Below are 13804 nucleotides of genomic sequence, written 5' to 3'. Positions count from 1 at the left end.
CGAACTCCCTTTCTGGATTCCGGTTGGCTAGACCGTGGGTTGGACTTATATACTGAACTATGATTGGTCTTTGAGCCCGTCTCTCCGGAGGGTAGTAAGTGTTGATCATTTTAGGTGATAAAGTGTCTGTTTGATCTTTTACTGGCTGCCCGCAGTTTAGTTATCTGTGATTTAGAAACCCTATGCTTAGTGATCTTTGTTTCCATGTGGTAATGTCTGTGGTGGTCCTAACTATTGACTCTCTTAGTCTTTAGCTGTTTGTGTGTTTTTAGCATGTACAATTGATGTGTAGACCCGTTTGCATGTTTGCACAATGGAGTGAAACGTTGTATTTTGCACAAAAGATTGCCGTGTTTGATAATCTGTATTTTGCACAAAAGGATCCCAGTGTAAACCACTGCTTGTCGTTGCACAGTGTGATTCCCATCACCAGACTTTAATATTACCACATGTTCGTTTAGATCGACTTCAGCATACTTGGCAGATCTGCATAAGATATTAAATTTCACTGTCGGCGCCTAGCCCAATCACCTTGTTTTAGTGATACGTTGATGAATTGTTCTTTCTGTATTGATTTCCCCTGATTAGATTTTATAGGATGACTGCTTCCTGTTTTAGACTTGACTAATAAAAGTCAAAACGTATTTCTACGAATATATTTGGTATTGTTGTGTATCAAAGGGTCAAACAATCAACCTGCACGGTTACATACGTTTTCGTAAAACGCAAAGAGACACCGATAATAGGAATCTCCAGGAGGAGCACTGCACACACCTGTTTAATGAGGTTATAAGAAGTAAATATGGTCATGAAATCAAAAAATGGTGGTTTTTCACCTTTTCTACTGACTTTCAGTAAACACATGATGATCTGAACACATGATCAATCACACCCAGACAACCAATTTAAACTGGCACACAAGTGGCATTGCGAGACACTAAGGAAAACATTCCACATTCCACAGATGTAAATTATGAGTGTGATATCCTATGTCATATTTCAAATGATGTTCCTATGGCCAGGGATTGATTAACGAACGGGCCTACCGGGCCCAGGCCCAGGGGCCCATGACCTCAGGGGGTCCCTGAGCCAGAGCCTCCGCGTGACGTCGCTGTTATTAACTTTGTATTGATATGATGATTTGACCCGATGCGCCGTTGGCAGTATATGCTAGGCTTAAGTCATTCATGTCAGTAACAGGGGCCCCAATAGTCCTACTCAGGGATTGATTACCGAACGGGCCTACCGGCACCAGGGGCCCATGAGCTCAGGGGGCCCCTAAGCCAGAGCCTCTGCGTGAAGTTGCTGATATGCATCTCTCATTTGTGGTTTTAAAAGGTGTATTTGGTTAATTTGCTAATGGCCTTAATTAAATGTACCTATGCTTATTTGCAAACTTTGAATGTGCGCCAGGAGCGTAAGTACTGATAATGAAGTCAACACGGAAGGTTCGTACGGAGACAAGACGCTATTATTATGGTTTTCCGATTATGTGGAGGGTAGAGCGGCAACAGCGATCGCGGAGGACAATTCTAATGGCACCTTGTATTATTTATTCCCTCAAAATGGCAAACCTGTCTCTATCATGGTTTTCAAATTTTTAGGGAGAGATCATCAGTAGCAATTAAGCAATCAATAACACAATTATATGCTTATCGTGCATACACTAGGCTATATAAACTATTAAAAAGACGATTCAATAAATTAATAATTTCTTATCTAATTTTTTTTTTTTTGTCATATACAGATATGCAATGGTTTCTGGGTAATATGTAGCCTATCTTGTTTGCCAACGTCAAGTGTCTATTTGATCATGTGACGATACGATTTAGCTGGTTTAGGTGCACAATCTGAACGTCAAGAACTGAGCACAGTCAGAGGCACAGTACACTTGCCGAACGACGCCTTTCAAACATTAAAGTGGTGATGCATGATAGCTTTTTCAATGGGCAGGATAGCCCCAGGCTGTTCAGGTAGTGTAGCTGTCTCTACTAAATAATGGCTTGACGACTGATGCTAAAAGAAACTTTGCATTTATTTAACTGTATGACACAACTTAGTCTACCTTTAACACCGTAAGAGCTTAATATCTCATCAGTAGAGCAGCATCCTTAAACCTTCCACAAGGAATTCAACTTCCAGTGACCTTTTCCGCGGGCAACCCTTTCACCTCAAAACATCCTGGTCACGTAGCCTATATACAAAATAAAAGTCTTAAATCCAACAAAACAAAATTCTTAGTACCACACTTATACTTAAAAATATTAAATCCCACACTAAATAAAGAGGGTTATCTACAGGTAGGTCTTAATCAGTTTTAATTTGGAAAAGAATCACTCGGCTGTTGCCCTGTAACATGTACAGTAGGCTAATGTCAGAAACAATAGCAGGGCAGTGCACCGAAGGTGGATGTTACGGACGAAACGTTGACCTGTTTACTTTCCCAATACAATAGCCAACGTATCTTATTCGACCGTTAAATCCAACACATTGTTGGTAAAATATATATAGCCTATACGAATACGGCGGTGTTTTGTATTTGGGTGCGTGTTTTTTTTGAGCGCATTTTTTTTAACATGTCCAGGCCCAGGGGCCCGTGGTTTCTTAATCCGTCCATGCCTATGGCCTATATGGTTTCATTCTATAGTATGTTTTAAGTTGAATGATCCAGTCGTAAACACATAACAACACATTAACAGTTGAGACCTGGGACAAAACATGTCCGTGACATAAATCACAGTTTTTTTTATCTTAAAATGTACGTAATATATTTTAAAAGCCTCACACAACTCATCAACAGGACAAGGGTAGCACAACAAAGTGTGTTTTGTTGTTGTCTAACATTTAGTTTTTATTCTTAATGATATGATATGTGACCAGTACCTACAAAAACCCATGTCCGAAAGCAGGTCACATCACACTCCAATGCTTTAAAAAGTCTGAAAAGTGATATAAAATTGAACTTTATCTATATCATATGTAAATAACATAGTATTTATTCCACAAACATTAAAAAAATAATATTTTGAAACATTTTGAATGTAATTTCTGGTCAGTTGAACATGTGTCCAGAGTTTTCGTCAACACCATCAGACTTTTTTAAATTGGGAAAAAAATCAGGAATAATTTAGGGCAGCTTTAACTCAAAGGACCCCTTTCCTTCCTCCTTGGTCTTCCTGGTGACATGAGAAAATTTGAGCTCTGGTAAGTTTTTTATAATACTTTGTTTTTCATATCTATTTACTAATATGCACATGTCACAACCATAGCGTATCAACTCCAAAATGGCTAAAGAGTCAACATTAGAGTAAAATGTTCTGCAATCTAGTGTTTATTTATATAGATTGGCTGGACCATGATCAACAGATGATAAACAAGATGACTCCTGTGAGAATCTTGTGTGATATAAGGAGAAATGTACTTTTTTTGTCAACACCATCAGACGTCAACACCATCAAAACACCATCAAAATTTGTGTCTGATGGAGTTGACTTTCTCTGATGGTGTTGACTAAGGCCATCTTAGTGTCCAATCTAATCATTTTAATGCTGGTTATAACAAAAATATCACTTCCTATGCATTTTTATTGCTATTTCAGTTTCATGTGTCGAATTAAATCTAGTTTAGATATAGAGGGCCTGATTTACTAACAGGATTGCGCCCATTTCTGGCGTAAAATAGCGGTCGTAAACATAAAACGGTATTTACTAATGGGCCGCAGCGCATATTAACGCCTGTGGGTGTGAACAGGGGAGGTAACTTGGAGGTGGGTGGTAACGTAGGCGTGAGGCGCAATTTACATGGGTGGAGACAAGGTAAGTGCGCCTAATGATGTCATGCGTGGTATTTACTAAACTGCCTGTGGAGCGCACGTTTCCAATTTGCAGGATAATTCTCCGCCTCATAAAAGCACGTCTTAGCCAGGAAGCGCAATTTCATTGAGTCTGAAAACGTTGATATGGCAGCAGTGATAAGAGAAAGGCGAAGAAAGAAGACAGAGACAGCGCACAGAAATAATTTTTTCAACTCGCATAACACATTTTCAGTTAAATGAACCACAAATCATTAGACGGTACAGGTTAACCAGCCACGCAATACTTCAATTACTGAACCAGATGAGATGACATCTAACCCTCCAACCGGAGATCACATTCCATTCAATCAGTTGGTAAACATTGCAAATATTGGCACCGGATCATTTCAAACAGTTATAGTATCAGCAGTTGATATCAGCCTTCACAAATATTCACACAGGTACTCGAAGCATTGCTATGGCGCACTGGTCAATACATTTCCCCACTGCCACAGCTGAAATTATAGACATCAAACAGGACTTTTTTTGAAATCGCAAACTTTCCGAACGTAATATGAACCATTGATTGCACCCACGTCCATATATATTGTAGTGAACCCATGTCCCTTGTAGAAATTATTAATCTCGCCATGTACACATCTATATTGTTATAATAGACAGTTTATGCATTAATGCCACCAATAGCATATTCTTTATAATCGTGTTCTTTTAAACATCTTGCTGTAGGTGATGGCGGGCAGAACAACATTATAGCAGCGCACACATTGAATCAGGTTCAGTGATTGAGCGAACGTGAACCAATATATCTATCTCCACTTGCTGAAGCTTCATTTTCTCTTCTCTACCACGGAAAATGCGGAAAAACACTGTGCGTTAATGTGCGAACGCAGTTTAAGCAGCGGTCGCAATGTTAGTAAATCAGGCCCTATATAGGGCGGAGTAAACACAGATTGCCCAGCGCGATCTGGTTTGATAAATACCAAGTAAAATGCGCAAAAACACCGTGCGTTAATTTGTGAACGCAGATTAAGAAGCGCTCGCATATTAGTAAATCAGGCCCAGAGTGTCAACTCCTTCAGATATATTTTTTATAGTTTTTTTTATTAAATGGTATCTGTTTCATTCCTTGAAGGATATTTGTTCAAAGATTAACACATTTCCAATGTAGATGTGTATTTTTAATGCTTAAAAATGTCTCTGTTAAATCTGAAGGTTAAAGACAAATGTAATTCGTGATATGATTTCAATTCTACTCATTAAACATTGACTTCTTTGGCTCTAAACTTTTGTTTTTAATGATTTAAAGACCTGTGTACATTATAAGGGGAACTGGGAAAACTAATGAGTGAAAATATTTCTGATAAGATCATTTAAAATAATTTCCATAAGTATATTTATGTTTATGATGGTGTTGACAAAAATCAAGAGCTGACCCAGCAAACATTCAATTAACATAAACAAATCTACAACTGGGAGGTTGAACCAAAACATGTTTGGATAGACAAAACTTCATTTGACATAAATGTCATCATATATTTTGGAAGTTATCCAAATATTTTTTTGGAAAATCAAAACCTGTTTTGTCCCTTGTCTCAAGAATCACTGATTCATTAGTTTGTAGCTTTTGTTTTAGCCTAATAACCTTCACACAACAATGTCTTCAATACTGTCCACTCTCTCTTGACTTTTGCGCTCCTTTGATAAAGTAATTTACCGTATGAGTGCATGCAATAGAAGTTTCCTCAGTCCATACCTTCAGCTGCCTCTTGCTCTGTGTGCCTCCCCTGCACAGTGGTGTCCCGACCGAGGCCCCCCACTCCAGGCAGCGTCTGTGAGGATCCAGCCTCTTCACCAGTGGCAACGTGGAGCTCCTCTCCCACCGAGAGCCCTGCAGCACTGGGGCCCGTGTGAGACGGATCTCTGGAACATTACCCAAAAATAGATGCCACGTTATTACAGCTCCTGGGGGAGTTTCTCACGCCATTAAAAGAGCCTTGTGACAGACAAAGAGGGAGAGAGGGAAAGGAGGAGAGGACGAACATTTCTGCTGACTTCCACTATCAAGCCCTTCTCCTTCCCTCCCTCCCTTGTTCTTTTTCCTTCCGTCTCCAGAATGCAGCTACTCCCTGACTGAGTAAATTAGCACAGAAATATGCATGACTTGTACACTTGTACACTGTGCCTCTCTGTTTTGTTTTTTCTATTTCCTCCTCTGCCTTTTTGTGTGGGTTTCATGAAGTCTTACATCTGGTGAGTGCCCCATTTCACCCCCAACCACAGACTGCAACTTCTCTCCCACACACCCTTCTAAATGTACACACTGATGCTTCGTGAAGCATGTTGACTCCAACCCTCACCCTGTCCACTCATCAAGCCACAAGCAAGGAAAAGAGTGAAGCATACGGTCGTCAGCCAACCCTACCACCAGTTCCAGCCTCTCAGTCAGGATAATCAGTCTGCATTGGGGTTTGTGTTCGTGTCAAACTGCATCTGGACATGCAGGCCCTGGTGTGGCTCGGCTAATGATGTGTGAGAGCATCGAGAAAAAAGTTGTGGAACATGCTTTCTTGCTGTGAGAGCTGAGATGCGATATTCTAACTTAGATTTTACTCATACCTACACACATTTAGAATGACTGTACTTCAACATAACTTAAGCTCGTCTTCTTTTTTGGATATCCGGACCTACTTGATCTCTGGTGAACTACAGCTATGTTCCAGCTGGAGGCAGTTGAGTTCATCACTGGAGAGTCTCCACACTAAGACTGATAACAGTTATCTCCTTGAATAATTAGGACTGGAGAGCATTTCCCATGCCAAAGAGAGATGTCCTACTGATTAGTGAAGAGTCAGGGGACTTACACATGAATATGTCTTTAAATAAAACTATGACTTTAAATTAAAATCTCTTTAAATAAAAACACAGAACCATCAATCAACCAATACATTTTTTTCTTAATTTTGATGAGAACATTTACTTGAACTAGGCCTGCCATACTGCAGGCTACAGACAGCTGTGTAGAGATAGCAGTGTGGAGCTGCATGGAGCTTTTTTATTTATTTATTTATTTTTTATCCCATCGGTATACTGAATCCCAAGAGTTACCAGCAGCCCAGCGGGAGACAAGCAGGTGGTGTTGATCCTGAATGCAAATGAGACTGCCAGAAGCACTGCACACCTGACTGCTACAAAACACACCCAACTACACTCAGTGTGTGTGTGTGTGTGTGTGTGTATGTGTGTGTATGTGTTTGTGTGATCCCCCACCCTCACGCACCTTGGATCAAAACATACTCCTTCCCCTCCACACACCCACCCATTCAAGCACACACATACACACACTAATGCCCTCGAGACGAAACAGGATGAGCAGGGATGCTTTTGTTTACCTGTGTCTCCCACCGGTGGGGCGACTATGCAACATTATGCCGACACGCCGTTGGAAGGGATTCACAGATCCGTTTGTGTTAATCCTTCGGCACCTCACTGTACCCACTGTTCACTGTACACACAAACACCCACCCACACCCACACACACACACACACACACACACACACACACACACGCTGCACTAAGGCTCCGTCACTGTCAGCTGCACCTGCCTCTCAGCTCCCCCCATACAGCCTCTTTCTCTGTTTTGTTTTTTCTTCTCCCGTCTCCAGTGACAACCAGCCTCTCTGCTATTGCTTCCAACCAGATTGGTGGGCAGAGCAGCACATAGGGGATGTGCCAACTTCTGGACTGGGTGGGGCTAAAATGGCAGTTATGATTTCTGGTTAACCCTCTCACTGCTGATTCTTGTGGACAGGGAGGTTGATTGTTACAGGCTTCCTCTAAAATTGTCTGTCAGCTGTGGCAAATACAAATGGATAGTGACCGGAAATGACCTGACTGTCACCTGACTGTGACACCAGAGCAGATCCAGGAGTGTTAATAATGATATTACCTAGACACTGGCTAGTATGTATAGGAGGTTATTCTTCTGCCTAGTCTATGTGCCAACAGCCACTGCTGCCTGCAGGGTTAATAGCTAAAATAGACAGCAGAATGACCTCAGTCCTTTCCACCAAACCCCTACCTGAGCAAAAAAGGGGGCAGGATGCTTTGTGGCCTCCAGAGAGGAACCTCACTTCCGAAGGGCCTCTAAAATAGTCCCTGTCTGCTGACACAAACATATGTAATCAGTGGAAAAGCCAATTGGTAGTAGCACTCTACTCTGCCCAGCAACCGCAATGTATCGACAGGCTCTGGGTGAAAATGTGAACTCAGCAGAAATGTGTATAAGTGAGAGAAAGATGTTGAGAAGGGGAGGGGGAGAGTGAGAGAGAGAGAGAAAGGGAGAGTGAGAGAGAGAGAGAAAGGGAGAGAGAGAGGTAAGGAGAATCAGAGAGAAAGGTGGAAAAGGCAACACGGGGTCTCCTCTCCTCTGGTCTGCGAGGGGAAAGCCCACAGGAACAGCGAAGGGCCACCAGTCTCTCCTAGGGGCACACGTTTCCCAACACACCTACCCACAGAACTAGGCCACAGTTTCACACCACAAATTGCACTTTACCAGGCCCTTTCACCTGAAAGCTGTGTGTGTGTGTGTGTGTGTGTGTGTGTGTGTGTGTGTGTGTGTGTGTGTGTGTGTGCGTGTGCGTGTGTCTAGCTCTAAACTAAGGTTCATGTTTTCACACATTGCAGGTGGCAACACAGCTGGCATTATCAGTACCTCACATGGTAAAGACTATTACCAGTGAGGACATCTGTTCGGCACAGTTGTTGTCGTGATTCCTCTGATTTTTCCTGCATTGTAAATCAGTTTGAGTGAAATTTGGCATCAGTTAATCAGCCTCAACTAAATACCGCTGACCTCTTGATTCACACACTGAGGATCAAGGTGCTGGTGGCATGATACGAATACATCATTTCCATTATGTCAGGTGTTTGTAGGATGGGAAAGTGGTGATGAAGAAAGGGGGCATTGCACACAGAAAGCTTTTCTTTGAGATGCTAATCCAGGAATTACCCTCTGAAACCCAAGACATTTCATTTTCAAAGCCAAAGCCAAGTAGTGAGAAAGATTTGTGGGAAGTATCTGGCATAACTTACCGTGTTTGTCTCTCTACAGCAATCCCATCTGTGGAAAGGGTTATAGAGAGAATATAATTAGCCTTACATACAGGTAAACCCAAATGCGTCAGAATGCTGTTCTTTGACTTGGTCAGCATTTAACACCTGTGATCCTCTCCAAGCTGATCTTTAAGCTTAGCCAGCTTGGTATCAGCACATCCTTCCGAAACTGGACTCTGGATGTTCTGACCAACCTACCCCAGTCTTTAGGTTAGACAGCCTCTCCTCCTCCACTCTCACCCTGAACACCGGGGTGCGTCAGAGCAGCGTGCTGAGCCCTGTTCTGTACTCCCTGTTCACCAATGATTGCATTCCTGTTCGTGGCCCCAACACCCCATAATCAAGCCTGCAGATGACACCACAGTGGTAGGTCTGAGCAGAGGTGATGATGAAACGGCCAACAGGGATGAGGCTCTGCACCTGCCTGCATGGTGTGCTGACAACAACCAGGTGCTTAACACCCAGAAGACCAAGGAGATCATTGTGGACTCGAGGTGAGCTAGGAGCCCTCATCTACATCAATGGAGTTGGAGCAAAGCGGGTGTCAAGATTCAAGTTCCTTGGCATCCACATGATCTCCAGTGATCTCACCTGGTCCCTAAACGCCTCCATCCTGGTCAGAAAGGCGCTACAGTGCTTCTGCTTTTTTAAAGAGCCTTCCGTCACCAGGATATTGGTGGTCTTCTACTGCTGTGTCATTGAGAGCATCCTCACAAACTGCATCTTAGTGCGCTATGGCAACCACCGTAAAGCATTCCAGCGGGTGGCAGAAATTACCCAGCGGATCACCGGCACCCAGTTACGCATCATTGAGAACAATACCTGGGAAGGGAGAGAAACAGCATTTAGGATGCCTCCCACCCTAACCATGGAGTTTTCACATTCCTCTTATCCGTCAGGCATTACAGGAGCCTCCGATCCCAACAACAGCAGGCTCAGGAAGAGCTTCTTCCCTGAGGCTATGACCCTGCTGGACTCCACACCTCCAGTCGTATACCATACCATTGCACTGTTTACAGTATTTTAATGAACATGGTATCTGCACTATTCACAGACCGAACCACCTACACAGTACAAATAAATACAAACCCAATGTACATATGCTGTTTATACTGTGCATAAAACCTCTCATTTGCCCTATCTGTTCTCTGTACATGTATTTAAAATATTGACTTATTGTAACATATTGTGAGATATATTATCACTTCTGCTGTAGTACTTACTTTTCCTGCACTTTGGCTAATCTTGATTCCAAACACATACAGGGCAGCTTAGGAACAGCAGCCTTGTGATCTGCTTTGAGGCCCAATATAAAAAAAACAACAACAAAGCAACAAAGAAAACAAACAAACAACCCAGACAACCACACAATCAAAATGCATTCCGCCACCACACACTAGGTGTAGCCAGCACTTGGAGAGCTGTGAAAATCGCAGGCGGGATTGCTTTGAAATGTACAACACACAGCAACCAAAAGGAGTCTTCTGAGACATTCTGCAGTGCTGAATAATAATAAAAAGACGACCCAAAAAAAGCTCCCTGAGTTGAGGGGATCATCGTGGCCCCAGCCGTTTATGCACGCTGTTACATAACAGCACCCCACACCCCCCACCCCCCCATTCACTCCCTGGGCCTTTCAATGATGCAGCGAGCCTGTGAGTGGCGCCAGCCTGCGCCCAACGCGGTGCTGAACGATTACTCCTCACAGGCCCTGCTTACAAAGCCCCTAATCATCCCGCTAATCACCTCTCACTAGCAGGAGCAGCGCTGGGGATTAGCGCTGCTCTGCCTACTGTACTGGAGGTGGGGTGGGACTGAATGAACAAGAGCGCCAACTGCTACAGTAAATGCTGATTAGCGTGCAGTTCCTCGCAGAGGAGGAAACGCGCTTTGTTGCAGTCTAAGTAGTACATGTCAAGAGGCTGGCTGTCGAGGGACAGTCAGAGGGTTTGTTTTGTTTTTTTCACCGGAGCAGTGATTATCCGACGTGAGATCACAGCCCGGGGCGGGAATGGCTTTGCTCACTAAGCACAGAGCATAAACAGTTTAATGAGCGAGCTGAATCTGACACAAACACTGGTCAAATGACAGTTACTGTACTACAGTACTCCTTATTAATGGCTACAAGCAGAATGTATATGCATTTAAAGTGATTCATTTACCAGAGGCTTTTTATCCAAAGTGACTTACATTAAATGCGAGGTTTATGCTACATTTTTTTTGCATGATTCAGTGTTGCTAGTGGCTTGCTCTACCAGTTTAGCAGCAGGAACTCCTGGGGCATATGGTGCAGCTGTGGGATGTGATAGCAGGTGTAACATGTGAAGAAGTTTATCTCACCTGTATGAGGGGTGCTGGTTTCACCCTGAGAACTGGTGCTCTCCTGGGCCATAGAGGCTGCTGCGGTTATTTCCTGGATGGACTTCACTGCTGAACATTTTTCAGGCTCAGCCTCTGGCTGCTGAGTTTCCACCACTGCTGCAGCAGATACGTTGTCCTTGAGAGTGCCTGCGTTCCCTCTCATTGTGCTAGGAGGTGCGTCACTCACTGTAACCAATACTACAGAACTTCCCTGTTCTTCTTCATCGCTATCCTCAAACTCAAACTTCTCGCCTTGTTCCTCCTCCTCTTCCTCGTCCTCCTCCTCCTCAGCTGACCTGGCCTGTGGCTGTGAGGCTGTAGAGGACATATGTTCTGAAATATAAACAATAAGAGTACATACTGTATGCTTTATCTGTGCTGCAGAAGGAGACATTCAGCATTATCAAGTATTATTATGTGGATTACAAATAATCAAGTGCAAACTGTTGTGCATATGGGTATTAAGATGAAATCCGATTTCAAAATGATCTCCTGTAGAAGTAAACAAGGACTGTTTACTCAAATATGGGCTTAAACGTGGTGACAACATTGTTGAAAAGACCACCTGCCGTTGCTTCAGGCAGAAGCTGCCTTAGCCTTTAACACTAATCAGTCTATATCCCTCGCCCGGGATTTTTTATTTTTTTGTCAAAAACAATGAAAAGCTCCAGGAGTTTTCGTCTTAGAGACATAAAAAGAACAACCACGGAAACATTGAACCCTTTTCTTTTATAATATATACAGTTCAAAAATGTAAAATAAATAAGCACTTTGTCAGGGGAATAGTACTGATGTGTTGCACTTTTTGGCATCTGAGTGGGGTTTCTGCTGCTAAGGACCCACCCATTAGCAAATGACAGCTATTCATATGATAAGGGGATGGTGATTCTGTGATCTCCATTGGGTCATGGTGTGGCAAGATCACCTCAGGGGGTAGTAGGCCACAAAGACATTCTAGGGCCATCGAAATCCATGGTCGAGAAAGTATTAAACTAAATCGCGGAAAATTGTTAGTCATTGTTAGTCAATTGTGATGAGTAGATTAGCAAACGTCCTGTCAGATGCACTGCAGCAGGCGTCGTTCGTGAATATGAATGGCCGCTTATTAATTATAGTTGTTTTCAGTGAGGTACCATGGGTCTGATGCCCATTCCAACTAAATGTTCATGGTTTCACTTGAAAGAACTAACAAAAGTCTACCTTCTGTTCAAATGTCATGCAAATATCTGATAAAATGAGGAAGTTACAAGCAAAAACATGTGAATAATAAGCGTTTTCGGTCACATGACTTCCATTGTAAGTAATGTAGGCTATAATATTTTGATATAATCGGTGATATTACAAATACCATAACTCTCTCAATCCTCAACTGCTTTTCACAATCCAGGTGTCATTGTAAAGGGAATGTCTGGCTCTGTCTAGTCATGTGATCCATTTTGAGTTTAGGGGTGTTTGAAAATTTTGTCATCATACCTACTGCATGGTTCTACGAGGGGCTGTGGAGATTACCATCGGTTTATTATGATGTTACAAGGCCATTACATCATCATCAACAGTAGAACTATAAAATAAGAAATCGTTTGTTTTTATCCCTTGTATTTTCCGTTAATGATCAGAGGCTGTTGTTATGAAATGAATTACTAACGACAATGACCAAGCTGGCGGTTATTGCCGAATATTTTCTATTATTATACCACACAAACAGTTCTGCTTTTTTACGTCTACAATTCAGGTTCTTTTACAATTTAATCATTTACACTGCATGCTCTGTTAGCTCAAACACAAAGAGGCTGTCCGAAAACCAAGAAATGTTTTTATTATTGCTGTAATTAGACGACGTCTCCCTATGCTTTATATGCGGCGAGAGCCACGATAGAGCAAGGAAGAAGGGAGATGTCGGTTTTCCTCCTGCATCGCCGCTGGTGCCCTTCATAGTTTTTTTCATTTTTACAAACTTGTCCCTGATCTTCCTCCAACTCCTAATGCACTCCTGGACCTCCAGCCCCAGGTTCCCAGCGATCTCTCAGCGATTTTTTAAAAACGGCGGTGCCGTCATATAGGGAACGAAACTTGATTTTAGCCAGGGGTGTCGGACAGCTCGGATCGGATAGTGAGAAATTCAAGCGGTGTTCCAGAGGCCCTCCGAGACCCTTGGATGGCTGTCCGAGGTGCTCAAAGGTGTGGTCCCACTTCAAGGAGGGCGTTTTAGGGCGTGCCTCGTGAGATCGGAGAGCAGGGTCGGATAAGTATGTGGGGGCCTTTAGCCTAAAAGCGTGCATATGTCTTCTTAGTGCTACTTTTATTTATTTTCTTTCAATTTTCATTGTGTTTTTTAAATTTTTTTATTTTAAGTTTCTTTGACTGTGTTTCAATTTAAATTCTATGTTTGTTTCTGTAAAGCACATTGAATTGCATTTAATGTACGAAATGTGCTATATAAATACATTTGCCTTGCCTTGCCTTGCCTATACATATATACAGACAAACTGCAGTTAAAGTGTTCTGAGCCTAACTCC

General features: G+C 42.6%; 1 protein-coding gene across 1 annotated transcript in view; it reads right to left on the bottom strand.

The window, feature by feature from the left end:
* The window catches only part of arhgef10la (Rho guanine nucleotide exchange factor (GEF) 10-like a), a 128352-nt gene that overhangs the window by 97590 nt on the left and 16958 nt on the right, over window positions 1–13804 (bottom strand). The window contains exons 2-4 of the mRNA XM_080845657.1: window positions 11268–11621; window positions 8907–8934; window positions 5568–5734 (exon numbers count right to left, since the gene is read on the bottom strand). Coding sequence (XP_080701783.1) covers window positions 5568–5734; window positions 8907–8934; window positions 11268–11616 — 544 coding nt within the window. The 5' untranslated portion in view covers window positions 11617–11621. The remainder of the gene's footprint in view (window positions 1–5567; window positions 5735–8906; window positions 8935–11267; window positions 11622–13804) is intronic.

Source organism: Sprattus sprattus (genome assembly GCF_963457725.1).
Source record: "Sprattus sprattus genome assembly, chromosome: 10".
Lineage (NCBI taxonomy): Eukaryota > Metazoa > Chordata > Actinopteri > Clupeiformes > Clupeidae > Sprattus > Sprattus sprattus.
The sequence above is the reverse complement of the archived record's forward strand: the minus strand, read 5'-3'. Positions and strand labels throughout refer to the sequence as shown.